Source organism: Chionomys nivalis, chromosome 4 (genome assembly GCF_950005125.1).
Source record: "Chionomys nivalis chromosome 4, mChiNiv1.1, whole genome shotgun sequence".
NCBI classification, from domain to species: Eukaryota; Metazoa; Chordata; class Mammalia; order Rodentia; family Cricetidae; genus Chionomys; species Chionomys nivalis.
In genome coordinates this window covers 57,392,313-57,418,128 of record NC_080089.1, presented here as the reverse complement: position 1 = coordinate 57,418,128, position 25,816 = coordinate 57,392,313, and the positions used below count along the sequence as shown (strand labels likewise).

Here is a 25,816-nt window from a genome sequence, read left to right as displayed (position 1 = left end):
GTCAAAGGTACCCTAAGGCCTGTTTCCACTTCTCCTCCTCTGCTGCCCATCTGGCTGGCTGCAAGGCCCTATAGGAGCCCAGGGATTCTAAGCAGCTGAGGCCAACACTGCAGGGGGCAAGCAGGAAGACAGGGAAGGCTTAACCCTCCAGGCCCCAGGCTCCAGATGAGCCAAGACCTGTTTGTCTTCAGCATAAAACTGCTGTAGGGAAACAGACTTGATATTGGGAGCTAGAGGGGCCCAGGCAGGAGAGGTATTGTAAGCCTCCAATTCTTGGGCTGGATTCTAGATATCTAGTGTCCCCAAACTCATAAATGGAGCATCAGTCCTGAAAGACAGTTCAGTTGGCCAATAAATGCTTCATGGCAAGGATGGAGGACAGAGGGGTCCCTGTTCCCAAGGAGTGCCATTCTGGCTGTTTCCTCCTTAGATGGGGTCCAGGAGTTTCCAAAACAGAATCTCCAGGTGTGGAAGACAGGTCTGTCCTCCCTTGTTTGCAAGTCCCAGGGGTGATTTTTGTCCTCCAGTTCCCAGGGCCACACCTGGAGAACACAGCCAAGGGAAGGCCTGTCGAGCAGCTTTTAGAGTGTAACTTCTTGGGTATCAAGTAAAGAAGTTGAAATGCCTGGCATCTTTCTTATTAGCCCTGCCATCCCCAGAGAGAGCAGAGAATCTGCCAGAACAAATGGAGCTAGGTGGAATGATCTCCCATTGATCAAATGTGGCCACTAGATCAGAGTTGGTGAGGAGCACACTTAAGATTCCCAAGCCCTGGGGGCTGGAGAGATGGCTCAGTGGTTAAGAGCATTGCCTGCTCTTCCAAAGGTCCTGAGTTCAATTCCGGGCCACCACATGGTGGTTCACAACCATCTGTAATGAGGTCTGGTGCTCTCTTCTGGCCTACAGACATGCACACAGACAGAATATTGTATACATAATAAATAAATAAATAAATATTTTTTTAAAAAGATTCCCAAGCCTTGGTTCTCCCTCTCTACTGTTTTATGCTAATGATTTCTCTGCCTCACAAGGACCCTGTTCCATATCTAAGGCAGCCAACTGCTGGGCTCATCTTAACCATGTGTATAACTCAGATTATTTCTGACTAAGGTAGACTCATGAAACAGGGCAGAAACCACTGGGGATGCGTGAAGTCAGTATCTCCCATGAGCCCCCAAGTCCTGCTCAGCTCAGACACACACACACACACACACACACACACTCCATAGTCTCCATTTCTATAGACGGAGACCAGCTGGAAGAGCTGAAGGTCCAGTGTCTTTGTACTCAGGACCAAATGCCAAATGTCCTCAGGATAGCCCCAGCTAGAGGTAGGCATCTTCCCAGGGAGGCTCACTAGCAAAGACATCTTTTAGCAATAGCTTTGGAGAAGAAAGAAGGCTCCCCAAGAGGCCTGGGAAGAGGTGAAGCCAATGAGGAAAAGTGGAGTTCAGGAAAACTGTGTCCAGAGTAAAGTGGAACCAGCAGGGTAGTGCCCACATCCTAACCCTGTGGTGCTTGCCAGAAACCCCACTTAACAGAGCTGAGTCCCTAGGGGCCCCCTCCTACTCCCAGCCTCATTCCCTTCCTCAGAGGCAGGTCTGTGGCTTGGCTGGAAGCTACAAGGACTGAGGGAGTACTGCTCTGTGGGACAGGCCACATAGCTAAAACCCGGCGGGCCATAGGGCCCCGCGGAGGAGGCCCCAGCAGGCGGACCGGGTTCCTGAAACCTCCAGACACTTCCAGCCTGTTGCTTATTCATTCAGAGTAGAAAAGCGCCTGCCTAGCCAGCGGCCAGTGTGGGGCTGGCCATGTAAGGGCCCCAGGAGGTCCTGCCCGTTCGTGCCCTGCGGAAAGCCTCGTGCAGCCCTGGGCACCGCCCCTGCCCTGCCCTGACCCCTTGGCCTCGAAATGCTGTCATCGGAGGAGCCGTCCCGCTCGGGACAAGGCCAGGATGGACAAAGCTAGAGCTTGGGCAGGCAAGGAGCCTTCCTGTCCTCGAGGCCGTGGGAAGAGAAGCACCCACCGGGGCCCACTCCTGAGAGACTCTCTGCCCACCCGGCCTCTGCAGAAGGGCCACTATGGCTCTGCTCGGAGTCGGCAGCCAGCTGGGGACCCTGGTGTGGGGCGCCTGCCTGTGCGTCCTGGTGCACGGGCAGCAGACGCAGCCAGGACAGGGTTCGGACCCGGGACGCTGGCGGCAACTGATCCAGTGGGAGAACAATGGGCAGGTGTACAGCTTGCTCAACTCGGGCTCTGAGTACGTGCCGGCCGGGCCCCAACGAGGAGAGAGTAGCTCCAGAGTGCTGCTGGCAGGCGCGCCCCAAACATCTCAGCGGCGCAGCCAGGGGAGACCCCGGCGTCGGCAGGCGCCGTCCCTGCCCCTGCCAGGGCGCGTGGGTTCGGACACTGTGCGAGGTCAAACGCGGCACCCTTTCGGCTTCGGCCAGGTGCCCGACAACTGGCGAGAGGTGGCCGTCGGGGACAGCTCAGGCATGGCTCGGGCTCGCACCTCGGTCTCCCAGCAACGGCACGGGGGCTCCACCTCCTCCTCTGTCTCAGCCTCGGCCTTCGCCACCACCTACCGCCAGCCATCCTCCTACCCACAGCAGTACCCCTACCCGCAGGCGCCCTTCGTGAATCAATATGAGAACTACGATCCCGCATCGCGGACCTACGAACAGGGCTACGTGTACTACCGCGGTGCGGGAGGAGGCATGGGCGCGGGGGCTGCGGCTGTAGCCTCGGCTGGGGTCATCTATCCTTTCCAACCCCAACCCCGGGCACGCTACGAGGAGTACGGAGGTGGCGGCGAGGAGCAGCCAGAGTACCCGGCCCAGGGCTTCTACCCAGCCCCGGAGAGGCCATATGCACCGCAGCCCCAGCCTCAGCCGCAGCCTCAACCCCAACCCTCCGACGGCCTTGACCGTCGCTACTCCCACAGCCTGTACAATGAAGGCACCCCGGGCTTCGAGCAGGCCTACCCCGATCCCAGCACCGATGCAGCGCAGGCCCCCGGCGGGGCCGGTGGCACCTACGCTGGTGATCCCCGCCTGGGCTGGTACCCTCCCTATGCAGCCAATGTGCCGCCCGAGACCTACGTCCCTCCGCGTGCGGTGGAGCCACAGCCTCCATTCCGCGTGGTGGAGCCGCCTTACCTACCTGTGCGTAGTTCTGATGCGCCCTCGCCGGGTGGGGAGCGGAATGGCGCCCAGCAGGGCCGGCTCAGCGTGGGTAGTGTGTACCGACCCAACCAGAATGGTCGCGGTGAGTACCGTCTTGGCTCAGCATTCTGGTCACAGGTGAATTCTGGTCACAGGTGAATGCTGCCTCAGGGGTGCAGATCCTCTCTTTTACCAAAGGTTTCCAGGTAGTGGCTGGGCACGGGTGTAGTCAAGAGTGGTGTGACTCTCCTCCCCGCCTGCCCTGAATCCACTCTTTACTAGGGTCAGAGGCTGACTCTGGCTTTGGAGTAATCGAGGAAGAACTAGCCAAGCTTTAAGAAGTACTTTACAGATCTGGTTGGGGTCATCTAGGGACAAGTGGGGAAAGCCCTTCTCCCTACATCTCCCCCTTCCAGTCAGGGAATCTCCTAAGACTCTCAGAAATTACTGTATACAAAGCGTGAGGCAAGGATTGATTGTGGGAACCCTGGACCTTCAGGGTCAAGAGGGCTTAAGGCTGCTTCTGGGGGTACAGCAGTGTCTTCATGCCTGGACCTCTGTGAGCAAGCTGGCCCTTGGTGAGTTAAGTAGGAGGTCAAAGAGCAACCCTTGAACAGACAGACCTAGCTTGCAGATCCCTGAGGGGAGCCCATAAGACTGGGATGCCAGAGCCCACTGGCCAGGGCATAAAATTCAATGGAGCACTAAAAAAACCCGAGTGATGAAAATAAGTAATATTTCAGTGCATTAAAAATCTGTTATCAACAAATATGTTCAAATTTTAAATAGATCCAGTAATGGTTCCATAACTGAGGCAAAATCAAAAAAATCTGAAAAAATCAATATGGGTCCTGTCTTTATTTGATACAGGATATTTGTTCATAGCAGATTTTTTTGTATTGATATTGCTTTTTAAGAATATCATATTAAATATTATTTATCTTGGGTCCTGTGCTTGTTGATGTTCCCTAAGACATAACCCAGGCCAGTGCTCTACTGGTTCACTTTCATCTTGGCCCTGGGGGAGAGTCCTGGGAAATGTCTGGAGACAGGCCACCCCCTGGCTTCCCCAGGGATGGAGATGTGACCTATTCTTGGGAAGGCCAGGTCATCTGCACACAAGGGTCAGGGTGGAGCAGTCTTCCTCTGCCAGATGGGCAGCTTCCACATGTGCTGTTACTGTGACAGGGGCCAACTGTTGTGTCTGGCCAGTGCCGGATGGCCACCGGCCCATCCTCTGCTGTCCTAGAATCCCCTTTGCTGGTGTTCTCCATACAGAACTGTCTGCTCCCTGGTTAAGGTTTCCGCTGAGTTCTCAGTGCACATGCAGCACACCCTGAAGGCAGTGCCGTCTGCCCACAAGCCTCTGCTCCATACCAGGCTTACTATATCAGGGCTGTCAGGTGAAGATGAGCCTGTGCGACCCAAGGGTGCTGGTGCCCACACCAGCCCTGGCTCCTCAGCCTCTGTCAGCATCAGATAAATGCTGAATCTGGTCAAAACTGAAGAGCTGCTGCTTAGCAGGCCCCAGGGCTGAAGGCCAGGGGACAGAGAGTCCAGAAAGCAGGGGGTCACCTACTGTGACATATCCACTAGAACTGAGTCTAGTTCTGAACCCCGCTTTGAAAACCACAGACGCTGAGGGTAAATCATAACAGGGGGTTGGGGGCTTCTATGATGCAATGCCAAACATCTATGGTGAAAATGCATTGAGCCCTTTGTCACCAGCTTGACGCCGCCTGCAGCAGGCTAGTATAGATTTGCGCTGACTTGCCCCAGGAGTCCCTTGGAGGAGGGGGTGCTTTACCTATCAAGTGCTTGACTTTTGTGGCTGCTTTCCTTAGAATGTAAGACCTCAGCTCGGAGAAACTCAGCCAGGAGGGCCCCACCTCTGAACTGAGGAGAAAACCAAGGCCTCAAATGCCACAAGACTGGCAGAGGCAGGCCAGGCACTGAACATCTGGGCCTTGAGCCAGTGGGTTTTCTAGGGCCCCTCTGTGGCCTGTGAACTTTCAAGGAAGTCATTTGGTTCGGAGGAGGATAAAAAGGACAATGCCCGTGTCTGGAATGGGGTGCTTGGTGCTCCGCAGGCTCCAGCTACTACCCTAGAGTCCCACCATTCATTTCAGATCAAATGTACTTCTCCCCTGAAGGCAGTATTCTTGGGTATCCAGGCTGGCACACATCAAATTCAGGATCTGCCCTGAGAGAAGCCCAGCAGAAAGGACACATTGGTGTGGGAATAGATCAATATTGGGAGCAGACGCTGTGGGAGGTTCAGAGGAGAGTCTCCTTCATCCTGGGCATCCTGGGGGAGCACCCACTCTGACATGCCCATAATTCAGTTCTGCGTGGGGTTCCGAATTCCACTTCAAAAATCACAGGAGCTGGGCTGGATGGTGGTGGAGCACACCTTTAATTCCAGCAACCAGGATGCAGAGGCAGGTGGATCCCTATGAGATGGAGGCCAGCCTGGTCTACAGAGCGAGTTCCAGGACAGCCAGAGCTGTTACACAGAGAAACTCTGTCTTGATAAACAGCAAACAAACAAAATCCCAGGAGGTGGGAGTGAATCAGACTGGGCAGGAAGAACATCTGTAATGAATGCGGAGAGCCTTTACTCCAGAGGTTCCGGTAGGACTTCTCAGAGGAGGTGACCAAGCAGTGTGCAGGGGATGGTGAGCAGCATCTTCTAAGTTCTCCCTCCTTCAACTATCGAGAAAAATAGGATATGGGGATGGAGTTATGGTACATGCTAGTGTGGGCCCCCAAAGAAGCCAGAAAAGGGACAGTAGACTCCCCTGATATTGGTTCCATCCTCCCATCCTGCTAGTCTAGGACCATGGAAAATCCCAGCCCAGTGAAGTCCAAGCCTTGTACTTGAGATCAGCCCCCCAGGCTTGGTGTGGGAGCTCAGGGCGGATTCTCCGAGGCTGACTTCATCCCTCCTGGCCACACATCCAGGGGTCTGAGGCCCAGCGCTGGCAGACTGTGCTTGTGTGTGGGTGTGGATCTGTCCTTACAACAGCAAACACATGTGAGCACCGCCCACGTCCCCCCTTATGTATGTGGCTTCCAATTGTCTGTCCTGAACTCAGTTTCTGCCTCAGCAGCCTTCTCCTCTTTCTTCTCATGCTGGGTGCCGGACTGCTCAGGGCTTCTGCAGTGCCATTGTCTCCAACGCTAGAACAGGTCACAGAGGAGAAGGAGGGTTTTTGGAGGCTCAGAGAGGCTCAGATCCCTCATTCATCTCTCGCACATCTACTCAGAGAAGGCTGGGGAGTGACTGCCTGCCTCCCAGGTCTTCCAGGTCCCCCGCTCTGTGCCAACCCCATGCCACCTCTCCTTGAGACTGCTGTCAGGCCCTCCTCCCCCAGCATCCTTGCTCCAGTTCCTGCTTGTCACAGCCTCACATTCTTTGAGCTAGAGTTCTCAATGCTGAGATACTCCCAGCCCCACGAGATCAGGATTCCCCCTTCTAACTTAGCCTGCCTCATTGGTCTAGGGTTCCTGAGTACCATTGTCTGTGAAAGACATATCTGCTGGATCTGGAACAGGTCACAAAGGTGGCTGTCCATCAGGGGACCCCTGATAGCTGTGTCAGACTTGCCTGGCATGTCTCATTCATCCCTGGCTTGACAAGGCCAATTGGATCTTGACACTTGCACCTAGCACCTCAGAATCTGAGGTTCTTTCTTTCCTCCTCCTCTTTATTGGGCATCCACAGCCACCAACCCTTGTGCTGCTCCTGGGATCACGTTTCCTGAACATCTCAGGGTGTTCCTAGGGTAGTGCCCTTTCTAACCAGCCTCCTGAGCTGCAGAGGCCCTCAGTTCCTGGGGGCAGCCCTGGCTCCCTGCCCTCACCCCAGCTGCCCCTCATTCACCTGAGCCTGATTCCCTGTTTCCTCAGCCTGACTTCCCCTCCGGGTCCTCTGCTCTCCTCCACAGAGCTTTGAGTAGATGCACAGGAAGGCAGAGACCTCTATCTAGCAAGTTCCCAGAGCTAGAGCCTTTGGGCAGAGATGGAGCAGCAGCTTCTTTATTTTTTATTTTTTATTTTTCGAGACAGGGTTTCTCCGTAGCTTTTTTGGTTCCTGTCCTGGAACTAGCTCTTGTAGACCAGGCTGGCCTCGAACTCACAGAGATCCGCCTGCCTCTGCCTCCCAAGTGCTGGGATTAAAGGCGTGCGCCACCACTGCCAGGCTGAGCAGCAGCTTCTTAAACCGCACCCACCTTCTAAGCCTTGTGACCTACGTGTGGGATTTCATGATTGCATTTGTCCCCACAAGCTTAGTGACACAGATCACAGGCCCCAGGAAGGCGAGAAGAGGGAGACTAGTAAGTGACACCATACAAGATAAGAAATGGGAGACAGGACAAGAGTCCTGCCCCTCTGCCAGTTGGGCATCTCTGGGGCACAGCCTCCTTTTGCATGCACTGGTAAGAGTTAAGCTCCAAATGACTTCCCACTTTATCTCCTTTACTCCTCAGGTCTCAGCCACGTCCTGTGAATTGTCCCATTCCATAGGTGGGATGAGGGGCTCACTTGCTGACTTTTGATAGTGAACCTGGACTTGAGTCCGTGTGAACACACACTGTGTTCATAGCTATGCATCGTTTTTAATTTTTCTCTGTGTTACTGTATATCATTTACTCATTCATTCCTTTGATCATATATTCAATCATTCAATGGCGATTTTGGTACTGGTTGTAACAGAGACAGCTGTAGAGGGTCATATAGGTAAGTGGCAACAAGAGCGGGGTGTGGATGTCTGAGGGAACAGGCAGGGTTCCGGGCCGACTTCCTGTCTCCTGGCTCGCTACCCTCTCATATGGCCTCCACTCCCCTGCCCGCAGCCTGGACGTCTCTGCGGAGCTGGCTCTTGTTTAAACAAACGTTTGATGGTAGCTGCCACTGCTTATAAATGAGTTATGCTTCGCCAAGCGCTCTTCCCACTTCCTCACTTAAGTCACCCAACAGCCCTAGGTAGAGTTACAGTGTAGGATAGTGCTCTCGCCACCCTGTACAGGAGGGAACTGCAGCTCCGGGAAGCCAGGGCCACCTAGGAAGGGCGTCTACCCCTCACTGTCCCCCTACTCAGTGTTTTACAGTGCCACCTAACTCGGTGTTCGATGACTCTTCGGTCTGAACTTCTGGGGGAAAAAACCAAAGTTTTGTTGTTTTGTTTTGTTTTTGCCTTGAGGTTAAGACCCTGTCCACCTCCCCCCCAGTTGTTGTGGTTGGTAGCAGAAATAGAAATGGGGGTATGGAGAGTCCTTAGTGCCTACTGCTAGGCTTAGCTAGAGAGTTCTGTCCCCCATCTTTCCTTTCTCCTGATGCCCCAGGGTGGGGTATCTTCACAGACCTTTGTACTCAGGAGGGGCACCTCTCCCCAGGAGCACCCTGCTAGAGTACACCCCACTTCCTTCCAAGCCAAGAGCACATGGAAAACTCCCCAGGCGGTGGCTAGAACAAGCAGGGGAGGGAGGGAGCAGGAGGCCGCCAGAAGTCCAGCCAGGCAGCCCACACCTGCTTCCAATTCCTGTGCCCAGCATTCCTGCGGGGCAGTATGGGAGCAGCATGGGGGCCTGGAAGGAGAGGCTGGGCCTTGTTCCCACCCATGGCCTGACCTAACCGCCTCCTCCCCACTGCAGCTGGACCTAGGGTGTTTTGTGGGGATTCAGGATTACAGAGTAAGGGCTGGGCCTGGGTCCTTTGCCCTCCCCCCCTTGTGATAAGTCCCTGGAAACCAGGAATCTAGCTGTTTTCCAGGAAGTTGGGAGGGAGTCAGAATGGCAGACAGAAAGGAGAATGTTGGAGGCCAGTACTGTCAAAAGTGTCAAACCTTAGGAGACAGCCTACCCTTCTCTCTGCTCATGGGCCAGCTGGAACCATGGGTTTCCCAAGCCCCAAATAAAAGGGTCTTGGGAACTAATGCCAGCACTGCTTGACAATGAAGATAGGCTTCCATAGGCAGGTGATTCCCAGAGTCCTTGTGGGTACAGGCATTCACACACTTGCTCACTGGCTCTCCAGCACCTGGGCAGGTAGGTTAACAGTGCCCTAGACCCATTCTTGTCCTCTCTGACTCTCAGCCAGCCAGAAAGAAACCAGACACCTGGCTTAAGGGTCCAGCTCCCAGCTTCCTACTGTACATAAGGGATACCCAGGCTTGCAGCTCAGTGCAAGCAAAGATGGCAATGCCCATAAAGCCAACTGCTCTCAGAAGCTCCTGTCCAGCTGAGGATTGTAGATGACATTTCTTGAGGACATGTAGTCATCTGGTGGGTATATGTTAGCCCAATTCTGTGTGCTGAACACTTACAGCTGGGAATTAGCAAAAAGAAACATGAAATGTTTGCCTTTTGGGACCTTGTGTTGCCATTTACAGACATAATTCATAGGTAAAGTGGTAGGTGCTGAGGATAAAATAGAAGCAGCTAAGGAGATGAGGAGTATGGGGAAGGGAGCAGTTTACAGAGGTGACCACCAAAGGCCTCAAGAAAGTGACATCTGAACCCACATGCATGAGTCATCTAGCCATCTGCAGGGAGAGCATTACCGATGGGGTGGGGAGTGGGGGTGGCCCAAAGACGCCCCAAGTACGCTCCAGCATGCTTAGGTTGAGTGAAGTAGAAACAGAGATGGAATTGGAGCCTGGCAGAAAGATTAACAGGGCTCAGACGACAGAGGACATTGGTGCCACTGTGAAGTCTTTGGTCTTTACACTCTGTGTACTAGGAGGCCACTGTAGGAACCCGGCTGGGCTGGAAGCGTGTAGCTGGGAAGAGAGGTGAGTGCTGTAAGAGGAAGCAGGGTGCTGGAGGAGGAAGTCGAGCTTGACAGGTGGGCTCTGGACCTAATGATGGCTTCGCCCTGGTGTGAGCATAATCAGCCATGAGGATGGGAGGGAGGCATACATGCACAGAAGTGCAAAGTGAGCTCAGAGTTTAGAGACAGAGAGGTCAAGCTGCCATGTTAGCAGCTGCTTACTGATGCTTACAGTTCAGCGTTCCGGCAGGTTAAGGACACAGAAGGCCTCCGCTGCCATCCTGAAATGTCTAGGCTCTACTCTTTTTTTTTTTTTATTTTATTTTATTTTTTTTTCTTGCTGATTTTTTTTATTAATTAATTAATTTAATTATTAAAGATTTCTGCCTCTTCCCCGCCACCACCTCCCATTCCCTCCCCCTCCCCCAATCAAGTCTTCCTTCCTCCTCAGCCCAAAGAGCAAGCAGGTTTCTCTGCCCTGTGGGAGGTCCAAGGACCACCCACCTCCATCCAGGTCTATTAAGGTGAGCATCCAAGGCTCCACTCTTTAGGCAGTTGGGAGCCACTGAAGGTTCTAGACCTAGTTCTGTAGGCATCATAGTCCCCCTTCCCCAGCCTGGAATTGCCCCATCACCATGGGGCAGAGTGACTTCTGGAGATAACCTTTGTCTGCAAGCTAGCAAGAACAGGTGGAACACCTCTGGGCGGGTGCTGACAGCTTAATGTTCCAATTATTAGCTAATCATTTCCTGGGTTTGGGAGCTGCCAGCTCTGTCCCAGTCTGGCTCATCTTTATTCAAGTCTGAGCTGGGCAGAGCTTCCCGCTTTCCCCACCTAGGGGCTCCTCTGGAGTCTGGCTGTGTTCACTGCCAAAACATCCTACTCGGCACATCCTTCCCAGCCGCCTGATGGGTTTCTGCTGGGCTGTGTTTATCCTCCAGTCCTGGGCTCAAGAGATTAGGACTCTGCTGGATTCCACTCCCCAGCCTCTGAAAGCTGCAGCAGCAGGGGCTTAGGGAACATGGATGCCAGGGGAGGGTTAGGACCCCACAGAACCTGCAGAACTAGAGGAAAACAGGGGACCTATAGACTTGCACACGGGCACACACGTACTGGGCTGGAGGAAAGAGATTTCTCATGAGGCAGGAAGGGTTTGGGTCGGTCAGTGGGATAATTTCCTGACTGATGAGGCATGGGCTGCTGAGGTCGGGAGAGGTCTCGGGCTCTTGCCCAAGGCTGAAGAATGGATTGAATAGCTCTGAAAAAAAAAAGTATTTTTATCACCAAGTGTTTATGGATCCATCCAACCTGTGCCCAAGAGCCAGTTAGTTCAGTCTTCCCTGCATCTTTCAGATAGGGAAACTGAGCCTCAGATAGGGGAATGGGCCAGTACACTGGGAAGGTCAACACAACAGCAATTTAACCTCCGAGGTCTTAGGCACCAGAAGACCCAACTCAGATCCTGCCCAGGAAGATGCTCATGGTCACTGTCATCATGGGAGTGTATCAGACCTAGCCTAAGATGGGAGGACAGGGTAGGCTTGTCCTGAGGCCATTGGCTGCAGTAACAGTGTGGCTGGTCCTTGCATGGAGCCCTGGCTGCCACGGAGGACAGAGCTGAAATGGAATGTTTGGCCTTTCTCTGGGCTGGATCTCCATTATCTTAGCCTAGGGGCCAGCCATGGCAGGACAGCTCTCTGCCTGCATAATGGCTTGGGACCAGGTTTGCTCACACCCAGGCCCTCCCCAGCTGAGCCCTGGGCTTTGGTTATCCCAGGGGTCTTTACTGTCTTCTGATTCAGTGTTCCCAGTATCCTGGCCCTGGCTGTGGACAGCACAACCCTTCCCAGGGAAGAATGAATACAGGGGCCTGGCACAGTGCTCCAGGCCTGGGGGATGAGGAGATCCGTGTAGACACATGGAGGCAGAGAGGTCTGGAGAAGGCCGCATGCAAATCTAGAACAGGAGGGGCAAAGCTCATTCATCACTGATAGGACCCAGCCACCCTCTGAGGGGGCCCGAAGAGGAAGGCTGTCCAATAGCCTTGGGGCTCTAATCCACTCCCATCCTGTGACTCTGAGACTAGGGAGGAAGCTGAGCAGGTCTGGAGGTCCCCTGTCAGTTCAAAGGGGACTTGTGTGCTAGCAAGCCTGTAAGAGCATGTCATTCATTGTATCATGTGTGTGGGACAGGGCTCAAGGCCACTCCTTCCCAGGAGACCAGGCAGATGGCATCCTGGGGAGACAGACTCCTCTAGAGCAACGCCAAGCCATGCAAAAGGTCCTGAAGGTTTCCAGTGACTGAAAAAAAATCAAGACACAGTGTAGGTCCTGTAAGACTATCTTGTATGTTTTATGTATATGAATGTTTTGTCAACATGCATGTATTGCATCACATTCATGCCTGATTCTGAAAGATATCAGAAGAGGGTATCAAATTCCCTGGCACTGGAGTTATGAATGGTTTTGAGCTGCCATGTGGATGCTGGGAACTGAACCTAGGTCCATTTAAAAAAAAAAAAAAACATTTTAGCAACATGGTCTCTCTGTGTAGCCCTCAATTTGTACACTAGGCTGGTCTCAAATTCAGAAATTCATCTGCCTCTGCCTCCCAAGTGCTGGGATTAAAGGTGTGAATTGCCGGGCCCAGGTCTCATTTGTGTTTTAAACACAGCCCCATCTGACATGAACTACACAGTCCATAGAGATCAGCAAGTGCTCTGGACTTACCTAACGAGACCGGAAGTGAAGCCTAAGGGAAAATGAGAGACGCTGTACACGGATCATGGACCAGTTTCTTTCTTTTATTTCTGAACTAATGAGACATGAAATTTATCCCATTCTTCATAGTCAGAAAGACATGAGAGTTTCACAAAACAGTATCAAAAACCATGTTTTTAGTCTCCAGGTCCAGACCTGAGGGTTGGGTGATAGACTCCAAGTTTGTCGGAAAATATATCCGACCCCCTACTCCCACCTCAGAATTATGTCCCATAACTGATGGCACCCCTGAATTTGACCCAGCCTGGAACAGGGGTGACCACATTATATCTGGACTTCATTCCACACTGACCACCTTGCCTGTGCCCTACAAGCCAATAATGCAGACCCGACTCCCCAGCCCTGTGCCTGCTGACCTCCATGCAAGGCTTTCTTATCTCCCTTCAATCAGACAACCTTCCCCCATATTCAAACCCCACAAAGGGAAAGAGAGCCCAAGGCTGGCTGCTGCCAGAATGTCCCCTGGGATCACAGCCTGGAGAAGGAGGCTTTGTTCCATTCTGGAAAAACATACTGGCTAAGGGAAGGGCCTGTATCCCTGGGACCTCAGCAGGGGGTCCCCAGGGTGAGATGGGAGACCAGGCCTGAACTCTCAGGACAGCCAGGGCATGATAGGGATGGGGGCACAGTGGGGGTGTGAGGAGCTGGGCGAGTCATAGGGGCTTTGGTGTGATCAAAATCAAAGACAATGCTAAGTTCATAACAGGAGTGATTTCCTGTAACTACTAAAAAAGGCAAGAGCAATCTACAGTGATTTAAAAGCCCCATCGGTATGTGCCAGGGATAGGGATATTTTCCTGGTTCTGTTGTGGTGTACTTAATGGCAGCATACCTTTGTCAGCACCTTGCCAAACTGCACCAAAGTCTGTGTCTTTGTGTGGAGAGCAGACGTCAAAAAGTCTATTTATTGATTGATTTCATTTGTATGAGTGTTTTGCCTACATGTATGTGTACCGTGTGTGTGCAGTGCCCACAGGGGCCAGAAGAGGGCGTCAGATACCCTGGAACTAGAGTTTACAGATGGCTGTGAGCTACCATCTGGGTTCTGGGAATGGAACCCAGGTCCTCCACAAAAGCAACGAGTGCTCTAAACTGCTAAGTTGTCTCTGCAGCCCCAAGTTTATTTGTATAAAAAGAATAGCAGGAGGAAGCTGAGACATAGGCTCTCCCTAAACTGCCCTGACTCATTGTGTGAATATAAACACATCCATCGCCCTCTTGAGATGACTTCCTCGCACTCCCACAGCTGTAGTATGCTCTGGGGTTATAAAGAAATAGGCACACACTATGAATGTGTATTAGGCCGCTAACTGCTTAAGAAACAGAGGACGTGGCCTGCTAACCGTGAGTAGGATGCAGGCCCTGCCTTTAGAGAGGCCCCCATCTGGACAAAAGGAACCCACAGAGGAATATGAGGAAATCCCAGTAGTGAGCGGGGAGTATGTGCACCCCACGATGTCACCACCAATCAGGGAAGGCTTCCTGAGGCAAGAGGCAGGGATCAGTGCTGAGATTGAACAGCAGCCTGTCCCTAGTCTCTCCAGTGTGCTCTACAGGTAACGTCTCCCAGCAGCTCCTGGGCTGACACCAAAGCTCCATCAGAACCGGAAAGGCTGATGTCAAGATAGTTCCTTTTGCAGGGCTTTCTCTTAGGACGCTGCTTTAGTTTCCTATCTAGAAAAAGAAACTGAGGGCAACAGTACTAAGATTCAGAGATGTTGATGGATCCAGGTTCAGTGTGTCCAGGATCAGGGCTCAGTGTCTGATGAATCTAAGTTTAGTGTGTAACCAGGGTCTGGGCTCAGTGTGTGGTTAGGTCTCAATATGAGCAGGATCAGGGTTCGGTGTGACCAGGATCAGGGCTCCGTGTGCGGTAAGAGTCGGAGTCTAGTATGTGACCAGAATCAGGATTCTGTGTGTGACCAGGTGGGGACTCAGTATGTGATGCGAGAGTTAAAGCTCAATGAGTGACCATGGTCAAGTCAAAGTGTGACCAGGATCAGGGATCAGTGTGTAACCAGAATCCATATCCGCTGTGTAACCTAGGCCAGGACTTCCTGTGTGGTCACTGGGCTCCGTCTGTGGCCAGGAACAAGCTCCATCAGAGAACAAGAGCAATATAACTGGCCCCAAGTGCCCCTGGTCTGGGACTCTGGCTCTTCTGGCCGTCCAGGATTGCACAGCCAGCTCACGAAACAGCCTAGTGAGGAAGGGCCGGGCCAGGAAAACTCGGTGGGGCCATCTGTGTAGTATTTGTTGAAATCGGGCCTGGGATGGGAGCGGCAGACTGTCTGGTGCTGAATGTTGGGCCCAGGAGGCTTAGGCCCGGCTGCCACACCCACCTATTGCCGAGTTGCTAGAGGGTGAGGAAATGGGACCCCTCCTCTCTTCCTTATCCCCCTTCCAGAAGCTTCTGGGAACCAGTGGGTGAGAACCGTCTCCCAGCTGGTTTGAGGTCTCGAGGGTCCCCTGGGAAATGACTGCAAACATTCCAGGGGGCTCATGTCATAGAGCCTAGGCTGGCCAAGAAGTCCCCCATTTGCCAGGAGCCACCTCATCCTCACCCACCCTGTACTCTAAACTTCTCCATTCCAAGTAGGTGAGGTCACCCTGGCTGCCCAGATCAGGCTGCCCCTGAGGCCCAGGCCCCAAGGAGAACAGGTCCAGGGCAGGAGCCCAAGGGATATGTATAAGTGTGAATATGTTTGTGTTGTGTGTGTATGTTGTGTGTGTGGTGTGTGTGTGTGGTGTGTGTGTGCAGTGTGTGCATGTTTGTGTGTGTGCAGTGTGTGTGGTGTGTGTGCGTGTTTGTGTGTGTGTGGTGTGTGTGTTTGGGTGTGTGTGTTTGTGTGTACGGTGTGTGTGCATGTGCGGTGTGTGTGTTTGTGTGTGTGGTGTGTGTGTGTGTTTGGGTTGTGTGTTTGTGTGTGCGGTGTGTGTGCATTTGCGGTGTGTGTGTTCATGTTTGTGTGTGTGGTGTGTGTGTGATTGTGTGTGTCGTGTGTGCATGTTTGTGTGTGTGGTGTGTGTGTGTCGTGTGTGTGTGGTATGTGTGCGGTGTGTGGGGTATGTGGTGTGTGTGTGTGTGTGTGCAGGCACACACCTCTGTCAAAGGCTATGAATCCAGACTTCCCCTTGCCTCATTGCCAGGACCTTTAAGCTGATGGGAGGGATTGGTAAACAGGGGGCCTAGAAGCACCCCACTTTGCCTTGCCTGCCTTTACTCTTCCCCACTCCCCAAGGACAGAGGACTAAGATGCTAGAAGAACTTGCAGTCTCTTTTTATCATTTGCCAGACAGAATCCCCAAGGCCCGAGGAAAGAGAGAATTTAGAAGTCCCAGGTGCCCAGCTGTAAGCCGACTGCAGAAGGAGGCTCAACCCCACCACCCCCACCAACAGTTCCCCCTCCACCCGTGCCCTCACTCCCAACCTCAAGATCATCCTGTCCTTACGCCATTATGAGATGGCTCTGATCCCTGCCTATGGTTTGTGCTTATTCCTGGTAACTTACTCAGACTCTTACTGGTGGAAGAAAAAGGGAAGCCCCTGACCCTGATGTAGCCTAGAGAACAAGTGGTCACAAAGAATGGTTGGAGCAGTTTTTAGACTTCCCCCGGGTCCTGCAGGGGTAGAGTGGGAGCCAGGCCCTCCCTTAAGTTGCCCACAGGGGATGGTTGTGGGCTGGTTTAGAGTCTGATGGCCAGAAGTGGCAGCAGGTGCCAAGAAGAGCATATCCTGAGCAGCTCAGCTGGCACCAGGCTGAGACCTCTGCTGGCTCCGGGAGAGTGTTTTCTTCCTGCCCATCCCCTCCCACCAATTAACGCCCACCTACCTCTGCCCATGAACCTTCTGGGGCCCACCCTGGGCCTGAGGCCCAGGCTGTCCTGGTGGTCCTTGAAGAAGGCTGGCTCTAGAGGTGAGAGGAGTGTCTTGGCTAGTATGCAAAGATCTGGGGAGCAAGGACAGAGGGAGCAGCTCTGCCAGGAAATTCCTTGGTCTCCTTAGTCCCGTCTCTAAGCCATGCCATTCCACCTTCCAGACACCTCTTCCTTCCAGTTCCTGAGTCTGGTTCACATCCAGACCTTCTAGGGCTGTCCCCACTCTCCCACACCACCAAGCTGTAGAGGCGGTTACTGCTGCTGACCTCCTGAACCCAGGACCCCACTGGCCAGGGACAATGGCCAATAGTTTGGTGGAGGAGGTCCTTGGAGGCAGCAGTAACCAGCCTGACCCTCTTGGTACTGTGCTCTTCCTCTCCCGCTCTCTCTAGGCCTCCCTGACTTGGTGCCAGACCCCAACTACGTGCAGGCATCAACGTATGTGCAGAGAGCCCACCTGTACTCCTTGCGATGTGCCGCGGAGGAGAAGTGCCTGGCCAGGTAAGGAGCGCTGGGGGTGAATGAAGCATGGGGCCTCTCAATAGTCCATGGGAGTCACCCAAAGCCTGGCAAAGTATCTGAGCCTCTCAGAGCCATGGCCTCCATCTTGCCTGGCTTAAGGAGTGAGGAAAAGGGAAGAAGTGGGTTCCTCCCAGCCTACATACATTACCCACAAGGACCTTTAATATACTATGACATCAATCGTAACACCAGCCCGTGACAGGATGGGCTGCCCCATTAGGAGACTAGGGCACAATGAAAGGAACTGAAATTGGTCCTATCTGTATTTCCAGTGGTCAGCGTGGGTGTCAGGGAAGTCCTGGATGGAGAGCACAGTGCTGCAGGGTGAGGATAGGTGGCTCTGTCTGACCAGGTTATCGTCTGATCATAGCCTGGAATTGGTAGGCATGGGGAACAGTGAGGCCTCAGTTAGGTACCGTCCCGGATAGAGGAGGAGACCGTTGCCCTGAGTTCAGACCAGAGTACACCCATCCTGCTCAGCAGAGCTCACTGCGGGATTGTCAGCAGTTCATATTCTGCTTAGCGGCTGTGCTTTGGGGTCCTTTCTCCCTGTGTTAAAAGACCTGGCTAAAGGGGACATTGATCTGTTGCACTTCTAGACAGGGGTGCCAAAAGCGTATTTCCCCCCTTAATTGCCCACTTTAAAAAATATTTGTTCTTTATTTATTTTTGCATGTGAACTCTATTACCTTTTACTCTCTAGGAAACCCTTTGGAATGTCAACATTTGTTTATTTTAGACCTTTAGCCCCGTGTAACTGACCAGAAACTCTCTGACCTGTTTGTGAGAAGATAAAGAACTTTCATTAGCATGTGACTCGATTTGCTGCATCTTTAATAAAGCCTTTGGTAAAGCCTTTAAAATGACACCAATCAGAGTGATGGGTGGAGCAGTTGATTGACACTCAGGTGAAAGTCCCTTTTATCCCAGATGGGCAAAGTGTCCTTATTCTGGGGACCATCCATGGACAGCCACTCAGTTAACCTGACCATCAGACCTTGTCTGTGTTTCTTGTCCTTGAAAAGAGACCAGCCTTTATCCTCCCGTGATAAGGGCTCAGTCTCTGTGGTGGTCTGCATGAGTCTAAATCGTTTAGTTAAAGCCAAATTCTCAATACATCTTGGAGTATCTCAAGTGTCCAGCCCTGAGCTCCCAGATGGGTGAGGAGAATGCAGCCTGCCCCTGTCCTGGGTGACTTCTCCATCTAGCTGGAGTGAGTGACCCCTCGCTCCAGGCTCTGAGGACAGAAGTAAGCAGGCAGCAGGAGTAGAGTGAGAGCCAGGATGCACAGCTCTGGGGCTTGGGGTTAGATCTGGGGCTGAGTAAGGTCAAAGAGGGAGGGGCCTGGGTAGAGGATTATTGAAAGGCCTGCAGAGCTGGGGCCTTGCAGTGGGAGGATCTCCAGCCAGTTCAAGTGTGGGCTGGAGCCCTGGGCCAGGTCCCACACTGCAGGCTGAACCCAGAGAAGGGGAGGGGGTGTTGCTTCAAGTCTCGCCACAAGCCTGTGACCAAGCTGGGCCTAGACGTTAGATCCTGCTGGTTTCCCACGATGTTCTGAGCCGAACAGCAGGGCAGGATTTCACCAAACAGGCAAGGAGGATGTTTTGTTTCAACCCAGACACAGACAGATTCCAAGCCTCCTCCAGACAGGGCCAAGGGCCTTAAGTACTGGCAGACAGGAGTCTGAGCTGCCTGCTGTCCAGACATATTCTCAGAGAGAGCTAATCCCCACAACGGGCCACCTCTCTCCTCTCGCCTTACAACCTGGCCCCAAATGAGGCCAGCCAGGACAGCTGTCAGCGTGTCAGCGGTCAGCTGCAAAGAGGGGAGCCAGCAGCCGGACCAGGCTTCCTGTTTCTGTTTCTCTCTCTCTCTCTCTCTCTCTCTCTCTCTCTCTCTCTCTCTCTCTCTCTCTCTCTCTCTCTCTCTCTCTCGTGTCTCTGTGTGTGTGTATCCTCTCACAAGAGAAATCCCTCTTTTCTTTTTCTATCCTGCTTCTGCTGGGAATTTAACATCACACATGAATGGAGAACAGGCTTCCAGAAGGGAAAGAGCACATTGCTGGTCCTGAGGATGGAGAGATGGTCTGATCGTACCTGACCAGCCCAGGACGCATGTGACATCAGAGTGAGCTGTAGGTAGTACTGGGAGAGTTCACCAGGATGCTTCTAAGTACAATAATCATGGCAGACTTCCTGGAGGAAGGGACTGAATTGGGACTAGGAAGCTAAATGAGCTTAGAGCTGTGATCATGCAAACAGGGTGGGAAGAAGGGGAGTGAGAAAAGTCTTATGGGAGAACAGCTCTTGGAGCTGGCGTTCAACCTGTAGCAGCGGAGCAGACGAGTACATGGGCCCAGGAACATGAAGATTTACCCAAGATGTGCAGGCCTGGCTTTCAGCCGCACACAAAAGACACGCAATGCTTTGGCCACCAGTTAAGGCCCTGTCCAGAAGAAGGAAGAGTTTAGATGTCCCTGGGTATGGCTGATAGGCTCTATTTTTATTATTTATTTTAATATGTGTGCAGGTGATGTGTGTTCATATACAAGTTAAGGCCGAAGGACAACCTTGCACGACATCTTCCAGGATGCTGTCTACCCCTTTTGAGACAGAGTCTTTCACCAGTTAGCTGGCAAGGCTAGCTGGCCAGCAAGCTCCAGGGAATCCCCCTGTCTCCACCTCCCCAGGGCTGGCATTAGAAGCACACAACTCCATGGTTGGGTGTTTACGAGGCTTCTGAGGATTGGACTCAGTTCTCAATGCTTTCAAGGCAAACACTATACCAGCTGGGCTGTCTCCATAGGACCCAGACTGTTTATTCTTAAATTATCCTTCAAAGATTTTGATGTGACCCCCAACCTCTCCCAGGGTGATGGCGGGTGGTAGCCCTAGCTGGAAGTTTGTGGACTGAGTCTGTTAACAGCTCTCAGTCACACACAGAAGGCCAGAAAGGAAAGGAAGCCAGGTCTGGGTAGTGTCATGAGAGAAGAGGCCAGCCCTCACTGTCATGCAGGGGTCAAATGTCAGTATCTTTGGGGCAGGAAGGGGCTGAGAGAACAGTGACTAAAGGCTGGACACAGGGCCTGTTGTAGCTGGCAGACAATGACTTTTGGTGTTATAGTGCCATTCCAGCCTCCCTGCCTGTCCCCACAGCACAGCCTACGCTCCTGAGGCCACCGACTACGACCTCCGAGTGTTGCTGCGTTTCCCTCAGCGTGTGAAAAACCAGGGCACAGCAGACTTTCTCCCCAACCGGCCACGCCACACCTGGGAGTGGCACAGTTGCCACCAGTAAGTGAGATTGAGTGACTTTTATTTCTTTCTCTCCTGGGTCAGCACACTCGGTGCCTGAGTCTTCCCTATTAGCTCTCTGGGGGATGCAGGTGTTTGTTCTTGTCCTAGAAAATTATTGCTGGCCAAAGGCCTTCCGCAAAACTGAGTTGAAAGATGGACCATAGAGCCATCAGCCTTGGTAGGGGGTGGAAATGTCTAGAATGCAGCGTTTTGCCCATGGGGCAAATGTCTAGAAAAGGAGGTGGAGTTCTGAGGTGATCTAGCACCAGAGATGAATAGAAGGACTCAGTGGTTAGGAAGTCACCTTAGCAGGTCATCCGGGTCATCCGGGTCACCTCATGAGGGGGATGTGAGGGACAGTCCCAGGGAAACTAGGCCATCTTCTCTTTCCTCCCCCAGACATTACCACAGCATGGACGAGTTCAGCCACTATGACCTGCTTGATGCAGCCACGGGCAAGAAAGTGGCCGAGGGACACAAGGCCAGCTTCTGCCTGGAGGACAGCACGTGTGACTTTGGCAACCTCAAGCGCTATGCATGCACCTCTCACACACAGGTTGGGCTAGTGTGGCAGGGTGGGTACAGGAGTGCATGGATGGGAGTGGGCCAGCCAAGTGAAGAATGGGCAAGTGCCAAGGCCGGGCCAAATTGGTTCCGGTTGAGGATCTTCTTGCCAGTCCTGAGGCTATCACAAGGCCCTGCAAAAGCCTCTTCCTTCCTCATCCCAAGGGGTGTCTGACTTGGAGATAAAAGAGCATTGTCACACTGTCTAGATAACACCATGTCTCGTTTGCCTAAAGAGGGACAGAGGTCTATCCCAAACCATCTTTCCATAGGTTCATCCACAAAATATCCATACGCCCATCTAACTTTCCATACTTTTCTTTGGCCATATTTGTCACCCAGTCTGCCCACGGCATCCCCATCTTCTGCTTGGTTCATCCTCCTAGTGGCTCAGCGAGGGCCCAAACCACTGTAGGCCCAGCCCAGGGAGGAAGCACAGAGGCAGAAGCCCCCAGACTGCCTTGGATGGGCGTGGGTGGCTCTGAGATGCAGCCTCTCCTTCATCCCTTTCCCCAGGGCCTGAGTCCAGGCTGCTACGACACCTACAACGCAGACATCGACTGCCAGTGGATTGACATAACCGATGTGCAGCCTGGAAACTACATCCTCAAGGTGGGTCTCACAACCTGGAACATTCTCCCCAACTTGATGCCCAGGTTCATCTTCTCCCTCTTCTAAAAGACGCTCCCTTCTCTGGCTGCGTCCCCACCTCCCCAGCTGCTCAGCTGGGCTGCCATCTTCACCACTGTCTGAGATTCTGGTCCTCTCTGACCAGGTGTGTCTAAGCGGACACACTTTTCTCCCCCAGTAGACCCACAAGGAATCTTCAGCCCTGGCATAGCTACAGGAGAGGTGAGGATGACATTATTGTCTCAGAGTGACAAAGAACCCAGAGAGTCAGTTAGCCCATCCTCCCATGTGTGGAATGGCAGGCTCTCAGCTCCTTGCAGGACATGTGCCAAACCCCAGGGAGTCTGTGACCAAAAGTCCCCTCTTGCTTCATGGAGTGGCCTGAGCTTACCCTGCCAATCATTCCCTTCGGTACTGGGACAGCCCATCTTAGCACACCATTACAGATGTGCAATAGAGGGTCGTGTCCCCATGGCCTGACCCTAGGAAGTTAAATCCTCCATGCAAGCACATAGAGGGTGGGGATAATCTGCCAGCTGTCTTAGACCTACTCCATACCAAAGTTCTGTGTGGGCAGAGGCGTGGGTGATGACTCTTGCTGCCCGCAGAGGCTGGTGGAGAGGTGGCCCTCAAAGCACAAAGCAGAAGCCACTCACGGCTGCCCAACCTGAGTTCTGCTCCACAGGGTGCGTGTGAGTGAGTTCTACCTGTGAGCTATCATCAAAGACTAATGAAGGCCCCTCTGAGATCCAGGCAGTGGGCAAACTGACCGCATAAACAGTACATAGCTCAAGCTATGAGGAGTACACTACGATTTCAAGTCACACGGCCTTTTTAAGACTTTCTGATTTTTTAAATTTCTTTTTCTCTATATGGGTTTTGCCTATGTGTATATCTGTGCACTGTGTGTGAACAGCTCCTCCAGAGATCAGAAAATGGTCCCGGATCCCCTGGGACTGAAGTACAAAGGGTTGTGAGCTGCTGTGTGGGTGCTGGGGACCAAACCTGGATCCTCTGGAAGAGCTGTCAACCTTCTTAAGAGCTGAGTCATCTCGCCAGCCTGTCTTTCTTAAAGCTTTGTTTTTCTAATTAATTAATTAGTTGTGGGTGTGAGAGAAAGAGACTGCAGATGGGGCCCATCCGTGCTAGGCAGGTGCTCTGTCATAGAGCTTTACACCCATCTCAGCCGTATTCCTTCTTAAATGTCCTGCAGTGACTGATCCCTGCTCACCCAACCTGTTACGGTTGGTCTCTGTAACTCTTTCAGACAAAGAGTACAGGACATGCTTGGGCCATCTTCTCAACCAATGATGGCTTCAGGGCACGGTAAATACGGTCAATCCCTCAATATGCGTCACCTGGACGGGGATTTTAAGCGTCGGAGTCAAGTAGCCCAGGTTCCAGCCCTCACTCTGGGGCAGAAACTGGCAACAGTGCCCTCTGCTGGGCCCTCCTGGAATGGGCTCTGACTCTGGGGAAATTTCTGATTTCCTCTTGCTGGTGTTTTCTTGAACCGTAACTATTCCTACTCTCCCACCTTTGTCTCTTTGTCCCAGATCCTTGTCCCTTATGTCTGTCTCCACCTCCTTGTCTCCCCCTCTGTCACCTCTGTGTCTGTAGCCTCTCCACTACCTTCTTTGGTGACAAGGTGGGATGCAGCTTCCTGACAGGCCCCTTTCTCTATTTTTCTTCTCCAGGTGCACGTGAACCCCAAGTACATTGTTTTGGAGTCCGACTTTACCAACAACGTAGTAAGATGCAACATTCACTACACGGGTCGCTACGTTTCTACAACAAACTGCAAAATTGTCCAGTACGTGTTTGTCCACCCCCGATTCCTGTTCTGAGCACGTTCCTGCCTGGGTCATTGATGGCCAAACACAGCTATGGTCTTCTAGAAGAAAGACCCTTGTCTGCACCAGCCCTGAGCTGAGTGCTTGTGATGGGGCTTGGGCTATGGGGTATTGACGTCCAATTCTGTGGCATCCTGGGATTTTCAGATTGAAACTGGCAGAAGGCAGCATGATTTGGTGAAGTGCATGGCCTCTGCAATCCTAGTCTGCAGATCCATGTTCTGATAACTCCCTTGCTCTCAGAACTACCTTTCTCACACACTTACCGCACAATCTGGGGATGCGGACTTCCGGCCTGATGCCAGTGTGCCCAGGTCTCCAGCACATGGAGGTTAAGCCTGTGGGGTCAGGGCTGAGTGTGTGACCAGGGTCAGGGCTGAATGTGTGACCAGGGCCAGGGCTCAGTGTGTGACCAGGACCAGAGCACATAGAGAGACAGCTCTTTTATCAATGATTACTCCCAGTCACAGGCTCACATTTGAAAGAATGGGTCCTGATACCTCTACTTCAGTACAGAGTTCAGGTTACTCAGGAGTGGAATCAGCTACCGTTACCCAGGACACCGCAGATAGGCGAAAAGACCAAGTCCTTCTTTGTACAGGCCAGTTGGCTTCCATAGACCTGAGTTTCCAGTGCCTTCTTGCTCTTCAAGGTCCATGAGGATGTGATTCAGACCACAGGGATCTTATTAGCACCATCAAGGCCCTAAGAGGGTAGACGCAAGCATCTGGGGCACCCTGTGCTCCCCTAAGGACTGGAGCTGTGGAGGCCAAGGCCCTTGCTTCCAAGACCTCGCTACATAAGTGATTGGAAAGCCTCGGATCTTATTAGAGGATCCCCGTGACCCTGACCACAGGCAGGCCGCCGGGCCAGCGTACACAGGAAGCTGCACAGAGTGTTCCCAGAAAGGCCACGGGACTGACACACGTGGCTTTCCATCATAATTCTGAAGAGGAGAAAGGAAAAAAAGGGGGAGGGCAGAATTAGAAAATAACCAGAGAAGCATTTCCTGACAAGAACCAGGGACAGCTGTGGGAAGCTGTGAGGCATGCTGAGACTGTGCCCCCAAAGCCCACACTCCCGGGGAGATGGAGCCCTCTGCCTGCCCCATCTGTAGAAGGAATCTGTCAGCGAGGCGGGCCACCTCACAGATGTCATGCCATTGACCAATTCTCTTTCTTTCCTCAGGTCCTGATTTCTGAGTGGACAGCCTCCCCCCATTGTCTCTCCTTAAAAAGCGGGCCCTGTTTCCAGGCAGCCTCCCCCAAGAAGCCCAGCCCCCTAGCTCAAGGGCAAGGGCAGCTGGCGGCTGGGGCATCCCTCCCTGCCGGCCTCAGGGAGTGAACGTGGACCCAAACCACAGGGATTCTGGATGCCAGACCCTATTTTGTACCTAATTCTCCTCTACAACATCATTCTGTCTGTTGTTGGTTTTTAATTTTTATATTTTGGCCATTCCACACAGCAAGATTGCCCGGGTGCTCAATAAAACAAGGGTTTTCTAGTCTGGAGTCTGCGTTGGCCTAGTGGCTAGGTGGACCACAGCTGGGGCCGGCCCGAGAGACGGTCTAGGGTTTCAGTCTTTGTGCAGGAACATGTGGAAAGGGTGCCTTCTGGCCTGCCAGGATGCCAGCAATCCTCCGGGACCCAGATGTATCCATCATGGAAACGTTGTGGGGTCTAGTCCGAGGCCAAGCTGTCCTCTCGGGTAGAGGACCCCATCTCACTGAGTGAGGGCAGAAGTAGCTCCAGCCACTTCAGCTCACCCCCAATCACCCTTTACTGGTCCTTATTTCCTTCTCAGACTGCAGCCTCACCACCACCATCCGGCATGGGGAGCTAACCATGGCATTCACAATGCTAGGCACTCTCAGGACAACCCCAGCCCCTGCCCGACCCATACAATCACAGGGTATACTCTGTACCTAGGGAGGGGGCAGAGGAGCCTTCCTGTGGGTAAGGGCCCCTCCCCAAAGGGAGAGGACACACGTATTCTTGGCAGAGGGGATGGCATGCAGCACATGGTGAGGTGGGCCTGGAGGCTGAAGGGAATGCAAGAGGAGATAGAATCCCTGTTGTTCCCTGGAAATGGTGTTCTAGAACTCCTGGACACCAGTCTGGACCAGGGAGAAGTGGAAAGGCAATGTCAACTCCTTCCCTCCTCTCCCACAAGCACTCAAGATTCCCCGCCACCATCTGCCTCTGCCACCCCAGAGAAACACCAGTGGGAAGGGAAGGAGACGTGGCGCCAGGTGCTGGTTCTAGCTGTTTGACTCTGAGCCGGGCATGCTATACTGCACCTTAGATTCATCATCAATAAAATGGAACTGTTCTCCTGCCCGGCAAAGCTACCA

General features: G+C 52.9%; 1 protein-coding gene across 1 annotated transcript; it reads left to right on the top strand.

Annotated features, from left to right (window-relative positions):
• Window positions 1–1,801: 1,801 nt before the first annotated feature.
• On the top strand, window positions 1,802–24,966 carry Loxl1 (lysyl oxidase like 1). Its single transcript, XM_057767411.1, has 7 exons — window positions 1,802–3,267; window positions 16,990–17,098; window positions 20,275–20,412; window positions 20,815–20,971; window positions 21,496–21,591; window positions 23,307–23,422; window positions 24,651–24,966. Exons 1-7 carry the CDS (start codon window positions 2,082–2,084, stop codon window positions 24,655–24,657), a joined length of 1,809 nt encoding a protein of 602 aa, XP_057623394.1. The 5' UTR covers window positions 1,802–2,081; the 3' UTR covers window positions 24,658–24,966.
• Window positions 24,967–25,816: the final 850 nt, after the last annotated feature.

Bases quoted from the DNA above. Each gene is read 5' to 3' on its own strand.
- Loxl1 (XM_057767411.1), top strand. From the start codon at position 2,082: ATGGCTCTGCTCGGAGTCGGCAGCCAGCTGGGGACCCTGGTGTGGGGC. The intron at 3,268-16,989 runs GTGAGTACCGTC...CGCTCTCTCTAG, and splicing joins ACCCAACCAGAATGGTCGCG to GCCTCCCTGACTTGGTGCCA. The intron at 17,099-20,274 runs GTAAGGAGCGCT...CTGTCCCCACAG, and splicing joins GAGGAGAAGTGCCTGGCCAG to CACAGCCTACGCTCCTGAGG.